This window comes from Sorghum bicolor, chromosome 10 (genome assembly GCF_000003195.3).
Source record: "Sorghum bicolor cultivar BTx623 chromosome 10, Sorghum_bicolor_NCBIv3, whole genome shotgun sequence".
NCBI lineage: Eukaryota > Viridiplantae > Streptophyta > Magnoliopsida > Poales > Poaceae > Sorghum > Sorghum bicolor.
The window spans coordinates 1,674,679-1,688,512 of NC_012879.2; the positions used below are offsets into that span (position 1 = coordinate 1,674,679).

The following is a 13,834-nucleotide window of genomic DNA, read 5'->3' on the forward strand; positions in this document are numbered from 1 at the left end:
CCAACGAGGCAGCGGCCAGCCGGCGGCGACCGGACACGAACAGACGGGGCGGGGTCCGCCGGCGACGCGACGTGGGAGGAGTGAGCAGGTGCCGGGGGGCCGCGATGGGACAAACCGATGTGCGCACTTGACCGGCGACCCACCCGACCGACGCCGGCTGGGCTGGCCCCGGGTCAGGACCCTGAGCCACACTGCCACCGGCTAATACTGCTCGGCTCGACACAACTGTGAACCTGGGAGGACCGGGACGTACTCCGGCAGAGATTCCTGCTGCCACCATCCACAGGCCACAGCAACTCCAGTGCATCTGCGAGCTTTGTCTGTACTCTGTACGCTACAGTACATAGACACCAGGTGATTTGTCTGTGGCGGTTACCACGCATTGAAGAATTGAGAATGAGAAAGCACGGCGAAGAATCCGGCAACCTCGCCAGATAAGGTAATCGCAGCAAGTTAGCGTGCAGGACTGCGCTTTGTTCGTGGGCGTTAATCCTCCAGGGGGACCTGAAGAGCCGGCCTTGCGTGGACTGGGCAGCTCTCCGAGGCCACAGACCTCAGCAGTCACCAGTCACCACCACCGGCAGCAGTTCTCACATCGACTGTGATCCGGCCAGGAGATTCCTGGCGCTGGCAGCACTGTTGAGATTTTTGTCCTGCACCGCAGAGCGCATCTGGAGATTCTGGGAGTGGGAGCTGAGCTTTGATGCATTCGGAGAACATGGGCGCATGGCGGAGACGAACAAGAGCGCACGAACTTGCCAAGGCGATTGCATTATGTTACACTTTGGAGTCGCTGCGGAACGCCGCAGGACTGCAGATACACCGGGTGAGACGCCCCCCACAGTGACACTATGGGCTATGGTTTATCTCTTGCTGTACAAAAACCATCCCATCACAGCCATGGCTCATTTGGCTCCGGGTAGCTGAGAGACGAGAAACGGTGCTCCACACCCGATGACGCCGGACGACGCACCTCAACCATGGTGCCTTAACTAATGTCAGATAATGTATGGCCTTCATCTTGTAAATCAAAACGAAGAGGATGTGAGCTTTTCTTTCTAAGTCAACTGTCCAAAACACCAAAACAAACGCTCGGCCTGCACACAAGTTTAGCGGGTGCAGTGTCAACACAACAACGCGATTATGTCTGGTGGCGATGCTGATGTGGTAAATATACCTTTGTGCCGGTGGAGAGATGTTGAGTCTGAACCAGCCACTAACTATCAAAAGAGAAATCCTGTGTATTCTACTCCTCCATTGACTGGGTCTGGAAAGGGAAAACAAATGGAAGGGTGTCTGTCATGCATTAGAAGAGACTTAGTGAAACAACATGACAGTTGACAGTTATCTCATCAAGGAGATGAACGTTACTAGGTACTTACCAGACTAGTGATGCATGTTACCGATCATGTTTTCTTTGCAGTCCTTGCAATACAATAAAAGAGACTTTTGAGCGCTTTGAATTAAGATGCAAGAACAAGTACAAACAAGTGAATGGGAAACAAGACAACCTTGGTAGTGATATAATTTGGCAGACGACTGATCTGACGCCCTACTCCACGATTTTGGTTTTGGTGTGCTCCCGCAGTTAAAGAAAGCTTCCAAAATTATTCAAGCAAATGTCAGTGTAATGAATGTAGTGAGTAGTGACAAGACTTTCGTGCTACTATATATATACAAACCTTGTTAAATAGTTCAGACAATGGAGCTGGATTGACTTTCTTGCCTATTGATAGGTTAAATTCCTACGGTTTAAAATCACAAGATGCAGATATTGAGAAATCGAGGAAGTATACATTATTTCAGTCACAAGCAACAAAGAAAATATAGAAGGGAAAATGAGTATCACTACAAAAATACCTTAGGCACAGTTGTATTCCTTTTTGCACATTGAAATACACCGTCACCTTTGCTCGCTAACATCTGTTCACAGAAGGTACAAAGATGAACCATTCACTCTATGAATACTGCAGGACAGGAACCTTCATAAAATGAGCTCACAAATAGAAAGAAGATATTATTAATGTCAGCTACCTTTCTATCCAAAGGCCGGGCCTTAAATTTAAACAGATCATCTCTGCAATCTTCGGGTTTGTTATCTACACTGCTACAAGACAACAGTGAAAACATGCATAAGTTCATTTGTTAATAGACAAAAGGTTGCAGACATGTGTCTGTTTACATCATGCCCAAATCGCCCATGTTTTGGTAAAATCATAGGTGCTGCATAGAGTGATCACAAAAAGGAATCTGATTGATCACCTTTTGCTACATCAAATCATGCCTTGACAGATGCAATCAATAGATTAGGTGATTTCAACATCTCATAATAGATTTACCTCTTAAGATGCCTCGCGTGATTGGATGTACATGCTGGCACATTTGACCCAACATCCTCATCTTGTTTGCTTGCATGATGATGACCAGTAGCCCGAAGAGGTTGAACTACCTGCTAGAAGATCAAAATTTCAAATTGAACCAGAAACTAAGCATACAACATTACAACTGTGCAAGAAAGAGAGTAAAGCATTTATGTATGGTAAATCCAGAAGCTTAGCGACTGTTTCAAATAAGCAAACGAACTCTAGTGGGGGAAAAATAGGAGCAAATAGAACATCTTCGACTATGAAAATTGATTAAGATCTTGTTTGGATGTCGTCAGATTCACCTCAGGCCTTGTTTAGTTTCAAAAAATTTTGCAAAATGGACACTATAGCACTTTCGTTTGTAAAATATTGTCCAATCATGAATTAACTAGGCTCAAAAGATTCGTCTCGCAAATTACAGGCAAACTGTGTAATTAGTTATTATTTTTATCTATATTTAATGCTCCATACATACGCCATAAGATTCGATGTGACAGGAAATCTGATTTTTTTTGCAAATTTCTTTGGGAACTAAACAAGGCCTCAATCCACGTGTGTTGGGGTGGAATTTAGTTCAAGTTCCACCCCAACACGTGGATTGATGTGAATACAACTACATCCAAACCAGGCCTAAATGATGTGCAATACTAATTCAGATAAAGCTCATTCAGGCAGTGAATCAGCGAAGTAGGAATGTACCGGTTCCCCTGAATGCAATACTCAACCTGTGAGGGAAGAACCACCCCACAGCATCATAATTAAGAAACTGTATGACCCCGATCAAGTCAGTGAGGGGGATCTTTTTGGGTGCAATACCAGGGTTCAACCCCGGTCGGACTGAAGTACCACTCAGTTTGCTCCCTTAAAGCAATAGTCCAGATCATTATAAAATCATTCATTTCTTGGAGGTAAATTCCATAAATCACACCTAGGATTTTAGATTAACAGCATTCCACAAATCATGCTGCTGGGAAGCATATATTCCTGGGAGCCAATTTGCTCATTATTTTTCAAGGTTGTGAGACTAGTTTAAACGTAATTCATAATCAATTAAAAGATTAAGAAGTGCATGATGCTTCCAACCTTTCTAGTTGATGCCACTTGGACTGTAGGAGCATATGGTGCAACCCGTTGATTTAACTGCTTCGGATTAGTTTGCCTGACATGTTTCAGGTAAATATTTCAAAACTACCATAATGGAAGTACCCTATATTCGGAAATAAAAACATGAAATCAAGAGAAAATGACTTTACACTGATCTTAGAGCCTTTGACCTCTCCGCTCTTAGCTTTGTTGCCAAATTAGGTGATCTAGGAATTGTAATCTTCGATCTGGGCAGACCAGTGGGCCGATCCAAGTTTTGGTTCATAAGATTCTGTATCCATAAGTAAGAATGAGTCAAGCAAGATTTGAGGGAGAGCAGAGAACTAATACTAGAAATTATGTTTTGTAATATAACACCAACATCTTTACAGAAGGGCGGTTTAAGACAAAGCAGCAACTAGTTGCAAAATTAGCAAGTATGTGTTTATTTCTTTTACAAAGAAATATAATTAAGGAGACTCAGAGAACTGCATCCATACAACACCTGAAAGAGAACCAGCATAAAATCTCGATTTATAATCAATTTATTTAAGCAGATGGTTTTAGGAGCTTTTACCTTTTCATGATTTTTATGAATAAACTCATGCTGGGTAGCAGTAGCAGCAGCCTGTGCCACAAGCAAGTAGCTTCAGTAAAGAGCAAGAAGCAAAGTTATTTGATAAAATAGTACTCCCTCCATTCCAAATTATAAGACGTTTTGCCTTTTCTAGATATACACTAGTATATGTCTAGATACATAGTAAAAGCAATGCATCTAGAAAAGTCAAAACATCTTATAATTTGAAAGGAGGGAGTATCAATTAATCAATTTGTACGTTATGCTCACAAACAACTCAAGGTAGCAACTGACTATCAAAAAAAGAAGTGCAGTATCTACATCTAACTAAATGTATCAAAGAATGTTACTCCCTCCATTCGAAATTATAAGATGTTTTAGCTGTGCTAGATACATAGCTTTTGCTATGTATTTAGATATACAATATATCTGGATGCGTAGTAAAAGCATCTAGAAAAGTCAAAACATCTTACAATTTGGAATGAAGGGAGTAGTTCACATCAAGATGAATTTCTTTCCCGGAATTAGAAGTTATTGCATATTTCCAACTTCTGAAAATGTTGCTACTTCCAGTAACATGAATCTTAGTTTCTACGGGAAGAAAACTAGGATTTCCCTTCAAAACACAGGAATAATATGCATGACATATAAATGCAACATGGAGCCCATAATATTTTGCATGTTGACCAAGCATCAAAATTGTGATAAGCTACTTAGGAGTCAAGTTATATTCATTTTGGTGCCAACACTAGAGAGCACAGCTAAAACAAATGACAACGCCACTTGAGAACATTAGCTACTCTTTTTCTGAAAAAAAAAAACTTGCTTCCAAGTGGAAACAAATGAAACTACCACTTGGTAGAGAAGACATTAGAAAGTTCACTAGCTGTTGTGTTTGACATCATTAAAAGGTTGTAAATTAGTTCAGAGTTCAAAAAAAACAAGAACATGAAAATTTGGCAAATGTCACATCTCCACATGAAAACTGTACAGTACCTTGTTGAGATGCCCATTCTCTAATCTCTGTCTTTTCGCAGATTGGTAAGTGCAATCATTTGAGATTACGGTACTTCTCTCGCTTCTAACTCCCACTAGCTTTTTACTCCTGAAAACAAATCAAATTGAGATTAAAAAAGGTATTCACAAACCACATGATGAAGTATTTGTTTAGTTAGCTAAAAAAGACAGCCACAAATTGACATTCATTGAAAGCAAATTCAGTAGCAGATAATAGTAAGAGATGCTCGAGTTTGGGGACACTGTAAAAGGAGAATGCAAAAGGAAAAGATAAAAATAATGTGGACAAATTACTCGTCATTATAATATTGAAATACACTCGGTGCTAAAGACACATATTTCACAACTTATGGTTCATCTACATGAACAAACCAAACAGCACATATAATGCAAGTTGGTCAAGTAAATATAAGGATTTAAGTTAGAAAGGTGGTACAGAGAATCACCATCATAATCTATTTCAAAATTTATTTTATAGTCAGTCAACATAAACTTCACAAAAGTCAGCAAGATTAATATTACTTACTGTGTTGGATTCTTTACTTCCACTTGTCTATTTTGCCTCGCTAATTGACTGGCTGTAGGCTTCATTAATGTGGAGCCTCTCAATGAAGCGCCCTTCATGGTAGTTCGAAAGCGAGATTTGCGTTCATTTTCCAATGCACCATTGCATGGTTTTCGCCCTATTTAGCAGTAACGAACCGTAAATAATTTAAACTTCTATAAGAAATCAATGAAAATATAGAAGCACACAGCTGGTAAACAGGCTCTATCTATTGCTAAGCTAGGGATAGGCATATTGTCAGACATGTCAATCTGTAAAATCTAGCAAGCACCTGTTCATCAATAAAAAAATTTATCTAGGTATCAACATTTTTTTCAAGAAAGCTTGGGTCCTTGTGTATGCTCAGAATTAACTGTAACACCCAAGCATGAACAAAAGGAGCACATAAACACTGATTCAACCACTTATTTAATAAAATGTAATAGAGATGATAACTGGATCATCAAACAGATTAACAGATTAGAAATGAAATAGTGAACTTCAAGAAACTCAATGCTAGAATTTAGATTTTCAAGACCTTCGAATCGATGGATTTTTTGCTCCACACCACTGGAGCATTCATGAGAAGCTGTAGAACAATGCAAAGCATTTGTATCTGCAATGCTTCTAATGGTTTGTAGTCCAAGGTCTTCAGCTAACATCTTGGTAATTAAGGCTGCAGAAACAAAAAGATGAAAGGTTAGTGATATATTTACTAGGAATACAAAGAAAAATAAAGTAACATGCGAAACATTTCTGTACAAGGAATCCATCAACAATTATCATTGCAGGTTTCCATGATTTTGCATGTTAACATCACAGTACTGAATCATGCGCAAAAAAAAAACAAAAAAAAAACTAGTCACCTTTTCGAATTATTCCTCTCTATCTCTATAAGATGTAGGCATCACTCTTCTCCCCGTCAGACGGTGTTAAGGAGAAAAGAAAAGCAGCTATACTCATGAAAATGTGGTGATACACTGCTATCGCCTTATCTAAATCATTTTTATTTCTGATATCTGAAGAGCTTCTTCCATAACCACTAGCAGCCAACTCCTCAACTACATAGCTGGCAACAGCAAGTGCATGAGCTTTCTCATGACATTGTGAAATGACATCATAACAATAAGTGATATGGCCACAAGCAAATGTTATCCCCAATTATTATTATTATTATTTTGTTATTCGCATTCACTCTGTATCTTTTTGTTTTCTCTTCTTGTGTCAAGGTAATATTCTGGTTCTTGGCTTCTGGCAATCAAGCTCCTCTATATGTATACACCAGTTTAATAACTGGAAACTGGAGATCTACATGCAAACATTTTAATCATGGAAGTTTATCCTAGATGGGTGACGTTTGACCATCATAGCCCAGCACCATAATTGAGAAACAGTCAGCTTCTCACAAATTTCCTAACGGTCAATCGGCTTAACATGGGGACCAATTCAATTATGCACCATGATTTCAACGAGAGCTGAAAAGATCAAATTGCGCATATCTGTCCATTCTACCCATGAAAACACCACCAATAACGACTCGATAACCATACCCGATCATTTATTTATGTATTGAGGCGGACGGGACACTAATAACAGAAAGAAAAAAAAAAGAGGGAAAAAAAACTCGCCAAATGGCCCATTTCCTAAATCCATCGGATTCCCCTACTAAACCTGCGGTAACACATATCGTCGTCGGAGTGCTGGAGCGTCGCATTTCAAACGCAAGAGTCGATCGCACGGGACAACCCCCGTTCCCGTCTGACCCCGAATCAGCCCTCCACGCGCGCGGAGACACAAAGGTAGAAATCGCGAGTCGAGAGGAGGAGAGAGAGCACGCACGAGAGGGTGGATAGCTGGGGGCGGCGGCGAACCACTCCTGCGCCGCAGCGGCATCCCGCGGCGCCTCCTCCTGGGTGAGGTCGAACCACCTGGGCGCGTCGAACTCGTAGTCCAGGTCCACCTGGAACCACATGACATCCATGATCACCACCTCCTCGCGCCCGTCTCCGCCGTCGTCCATGCCCCCCGCCTCCTCCCCCTCCCCCTCTCCCACCCCGCCGCCGGGCGAGGACGGGGCGGAGGCGGCGGCGTCGCACATCTCCTCGTCGTCGCTGTCCATGCCGGGAGGACGGGGCGTACCGGCCTCTATCGCCCGTCCACGCCGGGACGGGCACGGCGGCTGGCGGCGGGCGGCGGCGAGGTGTTTGAAGGCTGGCCTGGCCGGATGAGCGGCCGAAGGGGAGAAGGGAAAGCCGAAGGAATTTGAAATGCGGGGTTCGGCACGGGACTCGGGCTTCGGCGTGTGCAGGATTTGACCTGGGGCTTGGGGGAGCAAATTTACGGCTGGGTCCCTGTAGTTTCCGGATTCTCGCTTGGACGGCGGATTTGGTGCAGCCCCACTGCGGCAGCGCAGGAGAATGCAGAGGGGGTACCATAGAATCGTGCACAGTACCGTTGCCGGTGTTGGAAACAAGTGGCAGCTGATGCGGTAGGTATTGAGAAGTTATTGTTATACGGTTGGTTTGTTTTTTTCTCTATACATGGGCCTTGTTTAGTTCCGAAAAATTTTGCAAAATCGACACTGTAGCACTTTCGTTTGTATTTGACAAATATTGTCCAATCAAAGACTAACTAGGCTCAAAAGATTCGTTTCGTCAATTTCGACCAAACTGTGCAATTAGTTTTTATTTTCGTCTATATTTAATACTCCATATATGCGTCTAAAAATTCGATGTGACGGGGAATGTGAAAAATTTTGCAAAATTTTCTGGGAACTAAACAAGGCCCATGTAGGAGCTGTTGCTGCAACTAAACAGCAGCTGTTTTATGCAGTTAAATAAATCAATGAATGGTACAATTTATTACTCCCGTTCTAAAGTATAAGTCTCTTTGACATTTTTAGTTTATTCATTCTGCTATTATCTAAACATATTATTATTATATCCAGAGCAAAATAGATGTATATTAAAAAGTCTAAACGATTTATAATGGAGTATGTATACTTCTTATGTATTGAAACATAGAATAGATGTGATGAACAGAGTAAGAGGCATTAGGAGCTTGGTTAGCATCGGGACAACCTTGTCTAGCCAGGCAGCTTAGCTGTTAATTTTGAGCATGTAGCGGCTTGGGTCTCTGCCTAGCCAGCAAGTTGTCTGCCAAGTCACGATACAAATAAACTCTAGGGGTTTGAGGCTTTTTGGACCTATTTATATCTTAAACAGGTAATAATTAGGTGAGATCCTGTTTGAATTAGCTCATGTCTTATCAATCACCCAACTAATAAGGTTAGTCTCAGACAGTGTTTGGCACCGCTCCTAGGGCTCTAGCTCCTTGCGATTCAGCCCTGTTGTTGTCATGTAGCAAGGAGCCAAAAGGGAGGAGGCCTCCAGCAAAAACAACATGCAAGCAGCACGAGCGACAGAAGCTCGGGATTTAGGGCTCCGGCGGCTCCTCCACAATACTGTTATAGTACCCAGAGTCGGAGCCGCAGGAGCCCCTCCAAATAGGCTCTTAGTAGGAGTTTCGTGACATATAGTTACCAAGACTATTATCATCAGCTTTTGTGTTGATAACTCTAACAGTGAGTGTCATATTTTCTTCATAAATAAGCTGGCAAGTTAATAAATTTGCCAATGTGTCGCTGTTGAAAACTGCATTGAGATTGATCTAATTAGCTATTAGCTCATTTGAGTCATTTATCTCAACTAATAACATAATAGGTATAGTCTGTTAGTTAGTTGAGAACCTCTCCTGCACACACACACACCTCGTATTGGAGCTTGACCAAACTCAAGGCCAAATCCACAAGCTAATCCGGAAGCGCAAGCAAGAACATGCCCGCCGCCGGCACCAAGGGTGCTATCTGAAAAGTACGCTGAGGCGCTTGCACTTGATCTCGGGGTCGGACCCACGACGTCGCGTGCCCCTTCTCCATCTGGCAGTGCGTCGCGCCGCGCCGGAAGACCCAACGGGTCCAACGCCAAGCAGGGCCTTGTTTAGTTCCAAAAAAATTTGCAAAATTTTTCAGATTCTCCGTCACATCGAATCTTTAGACGCATGCATGGAATACTAAATATAGATAAAAATAAAAACTAATTGCACAGTTTGGTCGAAATTGACGAGACGAATCTTTTGAGCCTAGCTAGTCCATGATTGGATAATTTTTGTCAAATACAAACGAAAATGCTACAGTGTCGATTTTGCAAAAAATTTTGGAACTAAACAAGGCCACCGGTGTGGAGGATGGAGCGAGGCGAGCCCGACCCGAGACAGCCGAGACGGGGGCACCGGGCCAACGCCCACCCAACGGGCGACTTCAAGGCGAGCAGGGGCACGGGCGTCATTTCCCCGGCCCTCTCCCACCTCCCGGCTCGGGTGCCTCGCCTCGGAAGGCGCGCGCAGGAATCCGATGTGAGCAGGCACAGGCGCGTTGCTTGTCGGCTTCTCTTCTTCCATTCCGTGGCGCTGCCGGCTGCCTAGTAGACTACTCCAGCCAGTGCAGCGGTCGCACGCACCGGGATGAGATCCCGGTTCTCTCGAGGTCGCCCTGCACCACCAACGCGCATCGGTTTGGGACAAATTTTGCTCGGATTCAAAACTTGAACCCTCCAATATTTTTTTGAACTTCATCACCTTGATAGTAGTACTACTGTAGTATTCCTGCACGGAGGAGTCGAGTGACGCGATCGTTTCGCCAGTTTTGACGCCGTGCCGGCACTGAAGCTGACCAGCGTTGCCGTCTGCTGCTGGCGCTGCTTTTTTTTTTTTTTTGGCAGCTTTGACGCTTGCGAGTCGCGTGCATCTGCACGGCGCAGCACAAGCAATGAGCAAGCGTACTAGTACACGCGAGCCCTTTTCGTCCGTTACTCCGGCGCCTCCTGGCTGGACCTGCCCGGCCCCGGCTGGCCGTGTCACCTCGCCGTACACGGCCGATCCTTTACCCGCTACGAGACAAGGACAGGCTCGTCGGAGGAGGAGACGACGACGACAGAGGCGTATAAATTCCGGCCAGTGGCAGCGGTACAGTAGAGGCGTATAATTTCCGGGTCCGCGGAGACGGGTCCGCGCGCTCGATCGGCCACAGCAAACGGCCAGCACTGTTGGCAGGCCTGGCGGCGGCGGCAGCGTGCGTAACGTAGGAGCACGTACGTGGCGCGTGCGCCCCCCATCCCATGCAGAGGCAGAGCTCACTGTACACGTACACCCTAGTCCCTAGTATCACGACGCGCCAGACGGGTCATGCGGATTTGTACGCGCGCACGCGCACGCTTTTTGAAAATTGGGTGTACGAGCACTCGAGCACGGCTGGCTACACTGTTGCCGCGTAGAGTACAACGTCTTTTGTTCAAGTCGGTATAGTTAGGTCTTGTTTAGTTCGGCCCGAAATTCAAAAAGTTTTCAAGATTTCTCGTGACATCGAATCTTACGGCACATGTACGAAACATTAAATACACACAAAAACAAATTACACAAAAACAAAAAGGTCCTTATACGTATGGGTCCGTGGCGGTTTCAAAGATTGGGCAGCTTAATTCCGGAGTACGAGCGTAAACCATCTCATCTCTGACGTATGTTGATGGTTGCTAGCTCGTTAATCTGAGTATTATTTAATTCAATCAATTGGTAAAATACACACACTGTACAAAATGAAACATGACGGCATGACGCGGTTGCGTCGCTGCGATCACTGGTGGTCCGGTGGGAGCCGATACAGGCCACCTGCGCGCTGGCGCTGCGCCTCTAGGCACCATCCGTGGCGCCGAGGCGGTCAGGACTCACGCGGGGGCTTTGATTGCTCGCCGTCGGGGCCTCCCCGGTGGTAGCAGAGGAGGCTTCTGCGGCGCATCGGCGGTCCACCCCGATCAGATCGCCATTGATGCCCTCTGCGTAGCAACTTAAGGCCTTGTTTATATGCATCAAAAACCCAAAACTTTACAAGATTCCACGTCACATCGAATCTTGCGGCACATGCATGGAGTATTAAATATAGATAAAAATAAAAACTAATTATACAATTTGTCTGTAAATCGCGAGACGAATCTTTTAAGCCTAGTTATTCCATGATTAGATAATGTTTGTCAAATAAAAACGAAAGTGCTACATTGTCAAAATCAAAAAAAATTCATCTAAACAAGCCCTAAGATATACACGCGCAGGCCCACGGCGATCGTACCGTCTCCTACAGTGCTGACTGCCGTGGCCAGCCACTGCCGCTGGCGCGGCGCCTGAGAGCTGATTGGACTGGACCAAATCTGAGGAACACGCCCCTGTGGCCAGTCCACTGGACCGGCGCCCGGCGGCAGCCGGAGCTGGAGGCGACACCGCGACAGACACGGGGCTCGAGATTGCTTCGGTCAGGCGTGAGACTGGGAGAGGCCCAGAAGTCCAGAACACCGTGACAACGAGGTCGACGGCCCGGCGGCCGAGAACGTCGGTTGGGCCAAAGCTGGATGCAGGCCCATGAGTGCAGGTGTGAGGTGTCTAGTGATGGGCCGTGGAGTGTGAGTCTGGTGTGGCCTTTGCGTCCACCGCGCGCATCCACACCAGTACACCACCCGTCACAGCCTCACACGTGCACTGTAGCTTAGAGCATCTAAACTGTTACTAGCTGCAGACTGCTAGCCCGGCCTTGTTTAGTTCGCAAAAATTTTCAAGATTTTCCGTCACATCGAATTTTTGGTCGCATGCATGGAGCATTAAATATAAACAAAAATAAAAACTAACTGCACAGTTTACCTGTAATTTGCGAGATGAATCTTTTGATCCTAGTTACTCTGTGATTGGACAATGTTTGTCAAATAAAAACGAAATGCTACAGTAGCCAAAAACAAAAATTTTTGCCAACTAAACAAGGCCGAAGTCAGCTAATAGCTTTTATATTAGTAGGGCTATTAACTGACATGTGACATGTTAGCTAAGCCATGGTTTTACGTTTAATCCTGCAGCTAGCTAATTAATAGCTACTATAGTATAGTAGTTATCTAGTAAGAGGCATTTTTTTTTCTATTAGCTTCATTGTTTATTTTAAGCTATTGGTTGGGCTAGTAGCTAGCCAGCTCATGGGACTCAAACGGACTTTCAATCCCCTGTCTAATGAAGTAATGAGTAATCAGACACGGTGGCAGCTAGAATACGTGTTGGCGATCGACGGCACGGCAAGGACGCGATTAGGATTAGATGCTTCTTGTTTCGTATGTTTGTTTATCGCTTGCTTTTGCAAAGAGAGGGAAAGTAAAAGGTGTCTTGTTAGCGTGGCAGTGGACGACGGCACGCGGATTTGCTGCACACTTTCGGCTTTCGGCTTTGCGTTCGTTTACCATTTCACCCCCGCACACGGCACTACCACGCTCTCAACGTCTTCCTGGAGAAGGAGTCCCTCCGTCTCCCTTTTTTTATTCCTCTGCCAGTCAAATGGAGAGAAAAGCAGAAGGTTTCGCTAGTCGAAACACTCCCAGTTGGAGTTTTGGTTGCCTTTTTTTTCTTGTTTAGTTCCAATTTTTTTTGAAAAATCGACACTGTAGCATTTTCGTTTGTATTTGATAAATATTGTCCAATCATGGGCTAACTAGGCTCAAAAGATTCGTCTCGTCAATTTTGACCAAACTGTGCAATAAGTTTTTATTTTTATCTATATTTAATACTCTATGTATATATCTAAAGATTCAATGTGATGGATAATCTGAAAAATTTTACAAAATTTTATGGAAACTAAGGCCTTGTTTAGTTCCGAAAAAAATTCGGATTTCGCTAATGTAGTACTTCCGTTTTTATTTGACAAATATTATCCAATTAGGAACTAACTAGAATCAAAAAAATTGTCTCGCAATTTACAGATAAACTGTGTAATTAGTTTTTGTTTTCGTCTATATTTAATGCTTCATGCATATACCGTAAGATTCGATGTAACGAAAAATCTTAAAAACTTTTTGAATTTCGGAGTGAACTAAACAAGGCCTAAACAAGCCCAGTGCTTCCTCCATGGGCGATGGCGGCCCTACTCGTACGTACGTGCTGAGAGACGGACGGCCATGTGATGAGGAGGTCCAGGGACACGGACAGCAACAGCCGACGGATGCGTATGCATGCTTTGCTGATGGTGATGGCTGATGGCTGATGGCAGCGGACACAGTGGTCACTGACGGCCCGGCTGCCCGTCGGACTCCGGCAGCGAGCGGGGGGATAGGAGATCGCCAGATCGGGTTCGGGTTCGGGTTCGGGGCAGCGCGAGGCATGTGCAGCGGACGG

At 44.5% G+C, this 13,834-nt stretch overlaps 1 protein-coding gene across 4 annotated transcripts; it reads right to left on the reverse strand.

Annotated features, from left to right (window-relative positions):
- Positions 733 to 7,965, reverse strand: LOC8069058. Of its 4 annotated transcripts, none has more exons than XM_021448898.1 (15): positions 7,427 to 7,965; positions 6,126 to 6,263; positions 5,570 to 5,726; positions 5,023 to 5,131; positions 4,027 to 4,077; positions 3,620 to 3,741; positions 3,450 to 3,525; positions 2,340 to 2,452; positions 2,035 to 2,107; positions 1,861 to 1,923; positions 1,683 to 1,745; positions 1,512 to 1,598; positions 1,383 to 1,425; positions 1,178 to 1,267; positions 733 to 1,097 (listed from the first exon to the last, which is right to left on the reverse strand). In XM_021448898.1, exons 1-13 carry the CDS (start codon positions 7,704 to 7,706, stop codon positions 1,387 to 1,389), a joined length of 1,371 nt encoding a protein of 456 aa, XP_021304573.1. In that variant the 5' UTR covers positions 7,707 to 7,965; the 3' UTR covers positions 733 to 1,097; positions 1,178 to 1,267; positions 1,383 to 1,386. The 4 variants fall into 4 exon arrangements, with proteins under 4 accessions (XP_021304573.1, XP_021304574.1, XP_021304575.1 ...); XM_021448899.1 differs by having other exon boundaries at positions 2,340 to 2,449; positions 7,427 to 7,951; XM_021448900.1 differs by having other exon boundaries at positions 2,035 to 2,104; positions 7,427 to 7,951.

Bases quoted from the DNA above. Each gene is read 5' to 3' on its own strand.
- LOC8069058 (XM_021448898.1), bottom strand. From the start codon at position 7,706: ATGGACAGCGACGACGAGGAGATGTGCGACGCCGCCGCCTCCGCCCCG. The intron at 3,526-3,619 runs GTAAAGTCATTT...GAAACATGTCAG, and splicing joins TCAAAGGCTCTAAGATCAGT to GCAAACTAATCCGAAGCAGT. The intron at 1,746-1,860 runs GTATTTTTGTAG...TTTAAACCGTAG, and splicing joins GGAATACAACTGTGCCTAAG to GAATTTAACCTATCAATAGG.